This window comes from Phalacrocorax carbo, chromosome Z, assembly GCF_963921805.1.
Source record: "Phalacrocorax carbo chromosome Z, bPhaCar2.1, whole genome shotgun sequence".
Lineage (NCBI taxonomy): Eukaryota > Metazoa > Chordata > Aves > Suliformes > Phalacrocoracidae > Phalacrocorax > Phalacrocorax carbo.
This window is the reverse complement of record NC_087548.1, coordinates 39,622,311-39,637,120: the sequence shown is the minus strand read 5'-3', so window position 1 is coordinate 39,637,120 and position 14,810 is coordinate 39,622,311. Positions and strand designations below refer to the sequence as shown.

At 36.4% G+C, this 14,810-nt stretch overlaps 1 protein-coding gene across 1 annotated transcript in view; it reads left to right on the top strand.

Moving 5' to 3' along the window:
- TMC1 (transmembrane channel like 1) overlaps positions 1 to 14,810 on the top strand; it is a 68,262-nt gene that overhangs the window by 35,431 nt on the left and 18,021 nt on the right. The window contains exons 7-11 of the mRNA XM_064438672.1: positions 1,389 to 1,495; positions 2,742 to 2,840; positions 7,140 to 7,282; positions 9,949 to 10,093; positions 12,168 to 12,362. Of these exons, the coding sequence (XP_064294742.1) occupies positions 1,389 to 1,495; positions 2,742 to 2,840; positions 7,140 to 7,282; positions 9,949 to 10,093; positions 12,168 to 12,362 (689 nt within the window). The remainder of the gene's footprint in view (positions 1 to 1,388; positions 1,496 to 2,741; positions 2,841 to 7,139; positions 7,283 to 9,948; positions 10,094 to 12,167; positions 12,363 to 14,810) is intronic.

The window sequence follows — 14,810 nt, the reverse complement described above, 5'->3', positions numbered from 1 at the left end:
CTCTATCCCAGCTAAAACCATGATACTCTTCCAGGCTACCAGCTATCTAGAAAGACCAGGTATCAGCATGAAGTGCCTGGCTATCTCAGGTAGTCTTTCTGCTTCAAGATTAGAATCCTTTCTAGCACAGGCAGGCCAGTTTCAGAATAACAGACATCAAGCTCTGTTGTGCTGCATCCTTTTGTCAGAAATAGGCAAATCTGCTGCTAGGGTTTTTATGTTTGAGAGAGATAGGAGTTGATAAATATATGAAGTATTTATACTTAGAAAAGAGACATTTATTTTCCTTAGACAATAGACGTTCAGTAATATCTGTGCAACAGGGCTTTATGGGAAACAAACATTGCTGTGCTGGGAGAGGATGAGCCTCTTCATTCCACTGCTGAAATGTATGCTATGCATGCCAACCTGTATGCCAATGCATAGCATAGTGAGGCTGTGAATGTGGGAAAAGATGGCTGAAGTCTACTTTAAAGTATTACTCTTTCATTCATACCTGGAACACCTTGCACCACAGAGTGGATTCAAACACTGGTGAAACTTGGACTGGTTTTGTTCACAGCTGGTGCAGGCTGTTTGTACCATTTTCCATGTTGCCCCTGTTTGGACCTGCCCACTCCGGAAATGTAGCTAAGGGCATCCATAGCTAAATTATCCTGATCCCCAGCTAAGCTTTTCTCTTATCAGAGGTTGCTGTTCTTGCCTCATTGGTGAGAAAGAATAAAGACGATATGCAGTCTGTGGGTGGTGTCTTCTTTGCACAGGTCTGGGTCAGGGGTCTAGAGCAGCTGAAGTGCAAGCCTTTGTCTCTGCACCTGGTGATGAGACTGCCTCCACACCTGTGTGCAGGTGAAACACATAAAGTAAGAGAAGGAAAGGGCACAAACACTTGCAGGTCTTTTTGTTCTTCTCTGGGGAACAACACTGGTGAGCACTCCAATAACAGCATTTACAAGTATTTTGTGCCCCTGGAAATTCTATCCCCACTGGCTAATTCTGTTCTTCTTCCTATTAAAACTGGGCTGGTTTTGTCAAGAATGCTTACATGTCAAGAATGCTTACAATCCACATCAGATATTAAAAAAATTGTATGGTTTTCTTTGAATCCTGCTGTTAGAAGAATTAATATTGGTAAATATCACAGCTTTTACATGACCCTAAATACTCTGTATAAATAATACTTTAAATTTTTTTTTTCTGTTTTCTCTGCCATGTCAGTGAATGCTATTATGCAATCTGAAAAGTTATTAGAATTATATTAATAAAGAAAATAAAAAATCTCCTGATTTTATTTATTTTCAATAAACTTCGAGCATCTTCATTTTAAGGTAAAATAATGTAAGAGGTCTAACTTATCTGCCCTTTTTTCACATCTCATGTTTTCATAGGTCACTTTGGCTCATCAGTAGCATCTTATTTCATATTCTTGCGCTGGATGTATGGAATAAACATGATTCTCTTTGGACTGACATTTGGACTTGTAATGGTGCCTGAGGTGGGTATCTTTTAAATTTCACTGAGAGTTGTTATGCGGATTTCTGTCTTTGCACTGAGATTTCATATGACTGGGCCTCTTAATAAATTTGTAATCTGTTTATGCTCCATTTAAAAGTAGTAAAGTTTTCTAAGGCTGAAAAGATGTACTTTCTTTGTGGACAGTTGTCTCTACAGAGAGATGTCTTGGAATGGACATGACAGAAAAATGTGTATAGAATTGTGTCCTGAAAGTGTTTTCCCCTGGTCTGGGGTGTTGCTAAACTCTTTTTTTTAGGGGAAACTAGGGAGAGGAACTGAGACTAAGAAGCAGCCAAGTGGAGTATCTTGACTAAAATGTGCATTGCAATAGATACTTTCCAGCCCTCTGAGCCACCATGGACCCTTTTCAGTTTTCTTAATACTCGCATGCTGATAAGGCCCAACAGGGCTGTAAAGTCACAACAGACTCATGTTTTGTGCTGTGTGCAGCATCACTGTTAATAATGCTGCTGAAAGCAGATGTAATTAAGGCAGAAACCACTTCTGTGAAATGTATTCTTTTTCTAGTTTCTTTGAGCCACCATATTGTCTTCCTAAAAAGAAGGCTTATATAGAATTAGAAGTATTGTGCCATCTCTTTGATATCACTACTCCACATCCTCTTACTTATCTTCTAGTAAGCAGATGGGAAAAAGTCAGGTAGGAATTTCCAACAGCTTCTTAGTACAGCATTTCAAAAACATGATCCATCTTCCATTGAAGTCAAAACAGAGAAAATGCCCAACAATTTCCGGGCTAAAGCCTGGAAAGGGCCCTGCGAGGAATATGCTGTGGCTGAGTAAGCACCTCACCAGCAGCAGTGGGACTCTCAGAATCCAAAAACTGCATCCCTAGCATCTTCCCATACATTTCAATTAAAAAACCAACAAAATCCATAAAGCAAGAAAAATGAATCTTCTGGTAACACAAACACAACTCATCAGAGAAATTTGGATTTCTGTGTTACCTTGAATGTAAGAGGCATAGTTTGACAGGCCAGTAATACTAGTGGAACATCTCTTTACATTTGGAAAACAATGCATGCTTTAAGCATACTTTCAATCATTAATGTGAGGTGCAATTAAAAGAATTGGAGAAGTAGGTCAGCCTCACTAAGAAGTTTAGGAGCATAAAACAAGTCTTCCTAAGAAATGACAGATCACTATCCCTTCCCTTTGTTGGTATTTGCTTTAAAATGTAAATTGCTCTCATTGTTTTTGTTCCAGGCTTTGATGGGGAAGCCATATGGCTCTTTACCTAGAAAAACTGTCCCAAGAGCTGAAGAAGCAAGTGCTATGAACTTTGCTACTCTCTGGGATTTTAGTGTAAGTGCATAAATTTGCAATACTGCATATTCACATGACTCTGATTATTATGGGTTTTTACTTCATTATTTAATATTCAGAGATTTAATATGAAATATTTCAGGAGAAAATTACAAAAGAATTAATTTACATATTTTTTTCACAAGTTCTGAGTGTAGATGTTTCCTTCAGACAAAACATATAAAAAAGCTCAATGACCACACTCACATTTCAGTATATGTAGGAATCTGAAGACACATGGGGAAAAGTCTCAAAGCTGGATTCACATGCCTAGGTACTGACTTTCCGTTCATTATGGGTGAATTTTATATGATTAATGTTCCAAATTTGAGAATGGGGTGTGAATTAGGAAAAAGAAAATAAATTCCAATAATACACTGTGTAGGCTTTTTCTAAAACAAGGAATGTTATTTTTAGTTTTCCTCAGTCTTATAGAATATGCAGATCTTTTAGCTGAATTGAGAAGCATGCCTTCATTCTTTACCGCTGATGTAATGCCCAGTCTAGCCTGTGGATCTATACCTCCAGTACTGACAAGCTATTGATATATTCCTAAATATGTCACACTGCTTTTTCTGCCTGAAAACAACAGTTTTGCCTAATTTTGCATGTGACATGTCTCTGTAGTTGGCCTTTTTATATAAGGATGATACAACTTTGCATAAAGTCAGCTGATGATAAATTTGGTATTACAATACGTTGCTTAGGAGGCTGTTAGGTTTCTCTATGGCATGCAGTCAATGTAATCAAAAGGTACTCTTCACCTGTGAACAGATACAACCATCTATTTAAGGTTTTCCTTCAGATTAATGGAAGCAGCATCCATTGAACTAAGTGTGATTTCTCCCTTGATCTGCTGCAGTCTTTCTCTTCTGTAAGAAGTATGAAGACTTTTAAAGAGTAACGCATATACATATGTTTTAGCACTTGAGTTGTTTTAGTGACAGCAAGCATGACTATGATACTGGAAGCAGACCCGTTTCCTGGAAAAATAGACTCAGGCACAGGTTCCTCCCATTTACAGCTCAGCCTCTCCAGTTGTCTGCAGAATGACTCAACTAAAAATGGCCTCTCCATGTAGGTTTGACTCATGCGAGGTCCTGTTCTACCCATGCTGGGTGGGGACAACTGTGCAGACTGTGGAGGTCTAACCAGGAAATCCCAGGAGAGGCACAAGCAGATTTTCATACCTGACCTCTTTCCAACAGGAGGCCAGCTCTGATATCTCCTGAAAAAACATTAAAAGGGTACAGTGTCTATGCTTCTCATTAATATTGCCATTTTTTAGTATGGTTAAGGTGTGGAGACATCCCTTGTCTTGTGGCATGCAGATCTCAAACAGGATCCCTTGGTTTGTGGCTCAACACCTTCATGTTGAGACTCAGATGATGCCAGATTTTCATCCTTTATTTAGCTTCCTTGGTGCTATTTTCAATCTTCAGCTATGACTGGAGGAAGAATCAGGTTATAAGATGACAGAACATTGGAAAAAACTTGACTGGATATACCCATTTCCTTATTTACAAGCAAATCTTTCAGGCTTATTAACTGTAGACAACCGAACTTAAAGAAAATATAATGATAGAAATCTGCAGTGTTCTTCTTTCGACTATAAAGTTATGTAAAGTGAACAGATTATTTCTGCTTTATTTTACCACATGAAGTGGTGGACCCTCTTTGGATAGAAAATGATAGAAAGATCTTTCTAAAAAGCCACGTATGTAACATTTTGCAATTACTGCTGCATAAAATGTCATTGTGTCTTGTTCATCGGGAGTTGTATATTTGAGTGACAGAAAGAATACATCTAGACAGGTAGCTGGGAAATTAAATAATGATGATGACATAAAATGAGAAATTAAAACATCAGAGACATATTGAAGAAAAAGGAGTCAGTAACTTGGAGATTTTGTAAAGAGAATAGAGACTAGAAGAGCTTTATATAGCAAATAGGGACAAAGTTTTTGAAAGAAACGTATTTGAAAAAAGAGGAAAGAAGACATATGGTGGAAAGAGAGGGGAAGTTTATAATAACTGTCAGAAACATGATCTGATGGCTCTGAAGAAAAAAGTATAGTAAATAACAGAGTAGCAGTTAACAAAATGAGCAAATGCAAAGGTAATAAACACATAATAGGGCAGTAAAAGAGACAGATCCCCTGAAATATTGAGGGGAAAAGAGAATTTTCTTTCATTTAATTAAATGATATTCAGGCATGTCAGATTAACAAATACTCCCTGAAGACACTGACATATTCAACTAAATAGCACAGGAAATAGTACCTTTCATCTGCTAGCAGTTCTTTCTTGCTATCAAATAAATTACAAATAAATGAACCCACAACAACAAACATTATTTCATCCTAAAAAAAACCCAAAAACCAAACCCAAACCTCACCAATCTTTAAGACAGATTAAGACAGAAAAGAAAAGATGAGCTCAACATATCTTTGGGGTTTTTTTTTTCACTTGAAATTGTACTTATTTTATGGACATGACAAAAAGAAACAGTTTTGGATTTTGATATATTTCACTTGGAATTCAGTTTTAAAATTTTACAGCTCAGATAATAACCCAAACCTAAAAAGATCAGACTCTCAAGGCTCATTACAACAAAGCATTTGACCAATATTCTTATCTCACTCCTTTTTTATGTTAGGCTTAGAAAGAAGTGAAAGAGATCTTCCGTGCATACCTACCTTTACACAGCTAAAGATGTTTCAACTCTTATGGCGAAATGCAGTGGGCAAAGCCCAGGAAACAACAAACTGAATGATGTGCAGTGGAGGAATTATCTCTGACTTTACAGAACACAGTTACTTAAAAAGCATTTTAATAATCTGAGGGATCCAAGATGTTCTTCAGAGCCTCTTTAAGCTACATTGAAACCTGGACTGAGATGGAATTATAGGATGATTTAATGAGCGAAAAGATGCAAAAGGCATACTATTGAATTTGAATGTGTCCTGACTAGTGTAGATGTTTTACTAGTAATTAGTAATAAATCTGTTCTATAACAATTTTTCCCTTATCAGAGAAGAACATTCTATTATCTGTTGTATGTAGGCACATCTCTTAAAGATAGTCTGGCGTGAAATGAAATTAGATAAGTTGATTACCAGATCAAGACATTTTGAATAATATTTGTTGATCATATATAAATATTTCATTTTCAGCTTAGAATTGTGAATTAGATTTTCTGGATAACACTGTGACTCATTTAATATATATACTGTGTATATATGTATAATGTACGTAACATATACAATAATTATATGTATAAATGTATAAATGCAATGATATTTAAGAGAAAGATATTATTTTATGTAAAATGAGCAATAGAAAAGCAGAAGGGAAGTAAATGGCTTTTTTAATTTAATAGTATCATATTTTGATAGTATCAATATATTGCATAGTCTATCCACCAATTGCATGGTCAAATACTCTGTATTTGACCTGAAATCATTACATCCATCTAGAGCTTTGCCACTGCTGTGCATGTGCTGAGCTATCCTTGTAAAGGTTCTGGATACAGTCTTCTAGGATGTGAGTTCTTGCTCTAACCTGAGGATTATCAGGAAGCTTTAACTATTTGGGTCATTTTAGATATCAGCAATTGCTTACAGTTCATAATGTACTGGTAAATTATTTTGAAAAATCAGCAATCTAACCCACAGAAGAGAGGGTAAGTCTCATTAATATTTTTAGAAAAGGAGATACACTTTAAACTACTGAAGAAAGAAGGTACACTCATATTGCACTCTTTACAGCCTTGGAGTTTAAGTGTTAAAAAACCCTGGCTACTGAATAATGATCCATAAAATTCATGTATTGCTTAATGTGTATTGAATGATCACCCAATGAACAGCAGTCAATATTGCTAGACAGAGAAGGTGTATGAGAATTTTATATCAGATAGGCTCTGCAAGTAAATTTTAGAAATGTGAAAATTAAGTTAAAACCCTGGCATTTTATCTGCAAGAAATTTGAAAAACAAATTTTGTAAACCGAAATGCTTTTGTCTTACAAGAAGTATGTGGATGAAAAAGTTTTGACTCATTAAATTGTAGATGGAGTGCCCATGAACTGTTTTAAAGACAAAAGGTTTGAAAGTTGACATGACGTATTCTCTTTCTAAATGAAAGGAGAGACCTTCCATTCTGCGAGATTTATTACAGTGATGCTTACAACTGCTTTGAATTCATTGAAATGAATGTTTCAATATATTGCTATTGGTACAATTTCTGATTACATGCATATTTAACAGACACGACATTAAAATTTTTGCTTACTTTTCAGGGCTTTGCACAGTATTCTGTACTCTTCTATGGTTATTACAATAACCAGAGGACAATTGGATGGCTCAAGTTTAGGATGCCTCTTTCATATTTCCTTGTTGGAGTTGGGACTATTGGCTACAGTTTTATGATTGTCATTCGAACGTGAGTTCTCCTTGGCTCTGGAATAAAGTACATTCAAAAAGGCAGATAACTCCACTATTGACCACTGAGACTATCTTTTTAAAAATATGATAACTGTAAGGGTAGGACAATGCAGGATCAATTGCAAGGTCAAAGTTTCCTTCAGCCTGTATTTACTTTTCTATTGTTCTGCACCAGCAGCTGTACCCAAGTGTTGTGGAACCCTCCTGCAACTTTAAAATGAAAAAATGAATGCATAAGTAAGGAACAGAGCTGTCAGCCCATCTTCTAATAATTCTCTGCATCTAGCAGAATGCCAGATAACATCCAGGAAATTCAGTTGTTCTACCTTTAATGATACCTTATGTGAGTTAAATTCTTTTATGAAGGAAGAAGACATGAAAGGAAGAAACATATGGCAAATAATTCTGTGTGTAACTCATAGTAAGCAGTAAATGATTCTCAGCAAGACTGTAGTGGTTAGGTCACATTTGCACAGTGATGTATAAGACTTAATGCTACTGGCAATAGCAAGCATTTAATGTTCTGCAGAACACAAAATAATCTCCAGCAGAGTGAAAACTATGCTTAATATAATGTTAAGAACATAATGTTAAAACAGTAGGAAGCATAGGGGTAAGTGAAACAGGGCCTAGGTGGTACAACTGGTGATATATTAGTCTTTTGGCTCTCAAAATCTGGACTTGAATTTTGTCTTAGGATCAGATTTTAAATTAAATAAAATTATTATTTTATAGCCAAATTCACTATTGGATAAACTGTAATAATTCTGATAGTTTTTCTAAGAAGATAGATCACTAGTGAAATAATCTTTAATACTCTTGATTCAGGCAAGGTGACCACCTACCACAACAATACAGTTAACTATAGTGATGTCTTTAAGACGCCTACGGTGAAAAAACCAAAGCATTGCAGGTCAAGATTCAAGGGCACTTGTCAATATAGAGAAAACTGTAGTTAATCTATTTCTGATTTGTGCTGAAGTTGGTATTTTTCACTTGCATAAGAACTAGACTAATTCATGTTCTGTTTTCCAAATATTACATAGTTTCCTGAACAGGGTAAGAAGCATTTCAGAAGAAAAAAAAAAAAGTCATCAGTTGCATATACATATTTTTTGAAGGAGGACCAAGCTACTACAATAAAAAAGTAATTGGTTTAGCCAAAAATATATTTTAAAGTATTCTTTGATAGTGCAGCTATGAAGATTGGAAAAGTCTTAGTCTCAGACAATTGTATTTCAATAACTGTCACCCAGACCAAAGACAAAAAATTCCTTCTTGCAGAAAATCCCTGTGGCTCAAACAAAGGAACATCCTTGAGGAAAAAATACTTTATATGTGCTAACTTCCTCTCTGGCCATGTGACACTAATATTTAGGTAATCTTATGAGCAGTTCTTAAAGCCAACACAGTAGGCACAGAAACTAAAAGCAGTGTAACAGGAGGTGCTACCATTTTTCTGCTGTTGACTGAGACCTGGGAAAGGGAATGTCTGCGTGAAAGAGGTAGTGAGCATTATAAGCACTATTATTCTATTTAAGGGAAATATTTAGATTTAGGACTCCTCGCTGCAGCTCTTCAAGTGCATAACATAAAATGGAAACATTTCTAGTCTCAGATGATATCTCAACCACAAGACGGTTCACTATTTCATTAGGAACTCTTGAGAAGGAATCATCTTACTCTAGAAACCAGCAGCAGGGCAGATCCTGCTAAGAACTTTTCATGATCTCTGTCATTTCTATATATGAGCAGTAAAACAAAAAAACCTACCCTAGTATTGGTTTATGACAGCTCAGAAGGATTTTCTATATTATTTACTTACTATTCTCTTCCTAGATTTGAGAGTATGTATTTTACTGGACTGTTAAAAATGTGTATTGATATTAATAACATAACTCTGCTGATTAGTGAGCTTTAAAATAGGCATTGCCTTTTCCTGACTCAGAAATCAATACAATACTGAAGGCTAAATGGTTTTTACCCTACCAATATACTCCATCCTTGTGCTTAATCGTTTGAATTAAGTGATAAAGTATTCAGAAGCAACACCACTATTATTACATGAATTACAACAATTTGAAATAAAGAAGTTAGTAGTCAAGATTAAGTCAAATCACTCAGGAAATAATTTGATGTTTCTGGATACTGTTATAAATCTTGGGTTTAGGTGCATAGGAGATGAAAGGCAAGACAGAAAGCTGTATTAGTGATACTTTTGCATGCTATAACCAGGTATTGTTCTGGTTTGTTATTTTAGAATTCTTTTTTTCTGTTTGTGAAGTCTCTGATAAAATCTATTGCAGTTCAGGATGCTCTGAAGCTTTCTATCTGAGAGGTATTCTTGATATTTATTTCCTATTGAGTTTCTTATCCACCAGAGTTTCTCTGAGGTGTTAATGAAATAAAGCCATTCTTTCTTATAAAAATGTATGTTGTGAGCTCATAAATTGTCTAAATATGAAAATCTCCATCCTTCTTTCTTGTTTCAGACCGAACTTTCCAGATTTAGTATATCATGTCTGACTGCAAAAATAATATAGTTGTTTTGTTTGGTTGGTTTTTTTCAGAACAATGTTAGGATTTAGGAACAATTTAAAAGTCGTGCTCACATAGCAGAACTAGTTCTAACATGGTCTTCCTGTGTCTTTCTGGCTTTTGTAGAATGGCAAGGAATGCAAATGAAGAAGGTGGTGGGGATGATACTAGTTTTAATTTCAGCTGGAAAATGTTCACAAGCTGGGACTACTTGATTGGCAATCCTGAGACAGCAGATAATAAGTTCGCCTCCATCACAACAAGCTTTAAGGTAAAACTGAGCTCATTAAGGAGAAGTAACCCGATTGCCTTTCACACTGGTGTGAATCAGATGGAACTAGGGTCAAGCATTAGCTGTACCTGGGGCCTAGAAACTTAAAATAGAATTGGCAGCTCTATATCCTTCTGAGTCTGGGTCTTTGTGCCTTAGCATCTTATTTTTTTCCTTTTGATTGTGGAAGAAACAGCATTAATGGCATCTTTTGTGTCCTCTGTGACTGCAGTACTAGTTTTAGAAAAATGGTTCTACTGTAAAAATAATATTTTCCTTTTTCTTGTCTCCGATGATTTCCAGTTTCTATGGTGAAAAACTTTTTTTAAAAATCCTGGTGGCATTTTGCCAACCTCACATTATCATCTTCTCTCATGTCACTGAAGAGGTATCATATGATAAAGCAATAGGATCATCTATAAAGGGCTATTCATCATGTCAGAAGAATTGGCCTTGGAATTTTTGGTGTATACTTGCTTTTCAGTAAGGAAAAAAAATTACTTTCCTTGCATAACAGAAAGTTTTTATTTTCAAATTAATTATGAAATACAGCTCAGTATGCAAGGCAGTACAAGATGTTCTTAGGCCTCTTTTCAGCTTATGGGGTATGTTGATTTCAAGAATCATTGTGTGCGGAATCAGGGGCAGGATGCAAGAATCACCTTTTGGAAAACAATGAGGGAGATATATTCTATCTGTTGAATGTTAAATAATGTGTTTCTACACTGGGGTCACTGGAACACACCAGGGCAGCATGTAAAGGGAAATTTAATTTTCTGTGTAATAATATACAGGGAATACACTGGCAAGGTGTTGCCAGATAATGAACAAGATGCTAGATTTACAGTCACACTGACAATATACAGTTGACACACATTGACAATATACAACATGGAAGCTGGAGGACCAAGCTCTAGCTCCACTATCCAATCACACACAACACACTTCTTTTCTGCAGTTGTGATATAGCTAATATACCACCTCACCCTGCCCACCTTTCCAACTGCAGGCATGAAAGATAACTGTGCTCAAAGTCAGTAGAAATAAGATGTCCCAGGAAAACAAATATTGCAGAAATACTGACTGAAAGCACGGAAGCTGTGTGAGCTTTCCCTGCCTAAGGAAATCAACTAAGGTCAGTTGCTGACAGCGACTTGAAGAAGAATACAAATCAGTTGAGACAGAGGCTTAATTCTGAGAAATAAACTTATGAAGCTTTACTGTGATCTTTGCAAATGAGCAAAGAACCTCAGAGAGAAAGGGTGATGTCTAGGCTTGGGTGAGGGCATGGGAGTTTTGCTCAAGAGCTGCTGCAGTCTGCTTTCATTCATGTAACAAACACAGGTTGTAAGAAAAGCAGAGCTATGCAGAATAATTACTACATTGCTGGAGTTCAGCTTCCCCTCTGGGCACCTGATCACTATACCGAAGTGAGAAGCTGTAACCAAACTCCCTTTTCACAAGGACATTTCAGAGCAAAAGCTCCTTCTGCTGGCAAAAATGGTAGCTGGAAATTACAGTTACACCAGAGTCTTAATATTTATCAATCCTGGTCAAGGGTAAATGTGGGGCAAACACTTTATTTTGCAGTCTGAAGCTGTGTACTGTTTGTCTTTTTTTGGGATTCCTAAACTGTCTTTTAATTCCTTCTGAATTGATGAGTTTCAGAATAAAACTTTTTGCTCTTTTCTCACAAATGAGCATTTTAAAAGTGTAATAGTTCCTTTTCTGGCAGCTAATCACACATTTATCCTGCGGGGTCACTCAGCCTCATAGCACCTCGCAAGCTGACAGAACATGCTGGTTTCTTTTTGGCACATGAGTGCAGGTGTAACAAGACTCAGTGGTGACAGGCTCAATAGAAGGAAATCAAACTCTGGGGAGCCAGAACCCCAATGTGTGCTGGGGTCCAAAACATTTTATGAGACAATATAAGTTCATCTCAAAACATGATGCCCAGGTGTACATTCACATCTTTGTAATTTATTTAGCTGACTTCTAACAACTGGGGAAGCAATGTGTGGTCTTGACCATTAAAGTACTCATAATATTCTTTTCTTTCTAACAAGTGCAGGAAGCTATCGTGGAGGAACAGGAGAGCCGAAAAGAGGAAAATATTCATTTGACTAGATTCCTGAGGGTTCTTGCTAACTTCTTAGCCCTATGCACACTTGCTGGGAGTGGCTACCTCATCTTTTTTGTTGTCAGAAGATCCCAGAAATTTGCCCTGGAAGGTCTGGAGAACTACGGGTGGTGGGAAAGAAATGAAGTTCGTGCTAGCACATTTCTAAAATAGATGTGGTTTGAAACTGTGTTCCTCTACTCTGCATGTTGCCTTTCATCCCTGAGAATTTAAATAGTCTGAGTGTGGGTGGTAAATGTCTAACAAAATTAATGTTCTTGTTTCTCTGCTTCCTCCTTCATTAAAATGATTATTACTTGGTTGATTCTTTCAACTGTCCCTTTGTATTTAGTTTTCATTTGAGGACTTTACCCTTCCTCCTCTGTGCTCTTAAGGTTGTTTTCCAGCCACTCTATGAACTCACAAGATCTCTTCAAGGAGCCCACTCTCCTATTGCTTTTCTCCTTAGACTGGCCCAAGCAAAGTGTGTGGGCATATCCAAAATTATTTGGGGCCTCATGGATACAACTCTGCAGTGTAGCAACAGGACGAAACTCATGCCTTCCATTTCCAGCTGCCCGGTCCAAAAGAAGAGTTGTATACAATTTTTTTGGTGCATAATCTGCTTTGAAAACCAGGGCAGGTTTTACTTTCTTAGCAAAGACATGCTGCACATGTTGTAAAACTAGCCATTTTTTACTTAAAGCTTATCTTCTGAGCTGGACTGTAAAGTAGATACCTGATTTAATGTAAGGCAAAAAAGATGCTAGCCTCACAAAGCTGATGGGATGGTTGATGATGGAATGAGGAAAGTCAACCCTTAATTTTCAGCACCAAAACCTGATGCAGAAAGTAATGTAAAAAAACTCCAGCAAGTTCTCTGGAATCCAGAGAAATGGGGCTGGTGATATTGGGTTAAGTTACTTGATAAAATTTATTATATTTTGATCTGGTGGGAAAGAAAAGTCGTGTACAAAACTGCTTGGCTTAAAAAAACACAGGCTCTAAGTATGACAACAGACTAGCAGGTGAAGACAGTTTAGGAGGAATTCTTCTTCCTCTCAGTTGAAAGGTGTAGTAACAGATTTGTACTAACAAGAACTGTGCTACCAAAAGCTGTTATATTAGCTTATGTTGCAATCTGGAAAGTAGTTAAACATATGCATGTTTATATTCATTGTTTTGCTTTTGTTTGCTTTACAAAAAAGTACTGCTAAGGAGACTCTGTATTACAGAAGTAAGAGCTGGAGCAGGTGTGCCTCTAAAGGAGAGAGGATAAGGCAACATTGCCATTATTTGCCTAAAGAATTTTTCCTATTGACAGGTAATGAACATATTTGTGAGGTACAAAATATTGTCCTGACTGGATGTGAATATTTACTTCCATAAATATATTTAGCCTCTATGTAACAGCCATTTAAATATTTTTTTTTTTTATTTTCTAGATCAAGCTGTCTTATGTTTGTATAATTATTAAATTAATTGAGATTTTGATCAGGAAAAAAAACCATAAACACTTAATGTACTACTTAGAGCAAATGAAAGTGCAGCCTTCACATACAATTCAAGCAACAGTATGTAAAAATTGACATTCTTCATAAAAATATTAAACACCTTTTATAAGAAATTTATTTTCATCACACTGGATATATTAAGGGATTAAAAAATGTTTACGCATAATTATGGTGCCCTTGGAACAATCCAGAGTAAATGTGTTTTATATCATCTGCTCCTGAAGCTCACAGTCTAATAAAGTGCTACTGGTGACTTTGTGGACAAGATCTTTTTCTCTCTCACCATCCTCCTCTGTCATAAGGTTGTAAATTTTTAAACTCCCTTTCCATATTGGCAGTACATAGTTCTGCCAGATCATAGTTCAGATAAAATTGTCTAGTGTGACATGAAGAGCAGGAAATCAGTGGAAACAGGCAGATTGGGAGTGTTAAGGGATTTCATCAGCCGTTGCATCACTCCTCATACATGGCTGTGGCCTGGTGATTGGTCACAAGTGAATGATGATTCTGTACCATGTGACAATTTCCCCATGACTGTGGAAATGTAGGTAAAATGGAGAATAATACCACTGATTCCCTTAGTGAAATGTTCTGAAATTGGGTAAAATTGCAGAACAAAACCAAGTTTTCTCATTTGATGGAAAATAGTTTGCAGAGCTAGAAGGTAGTATGATCATGATCTCTGATGAACACCTCTGGTACTGAGGTACCCTGTTTTCTCAAATATATTCCTGTACTGTTTAAAAATACAGTTACTTAGAAGAAGAGAAAACTTACAAGGAGACAGACTGATTTCTCTGAATCAGAATAATTAACAACATTTGTGCAAAGAGGAGATAAGTTTTACACATTAATTTTTTTTCCCAGGGACAAAAAAGTATAGCGTTAACATTTCAGGACTTGCAAGCTGAATCAACCCCACAGACCATTTGCCAAAAATATCCTGCTATTTAATGTTCCTAGTAGAGGGTATGGAGTACATTTATATTGAAGTTATTAAGCCAGGTTGTGAATGCTCTGTTTAATTCTTGAAATCATCAGGCAACTGTTATTAACATTAAATGCAATTTCTAATTGTAAT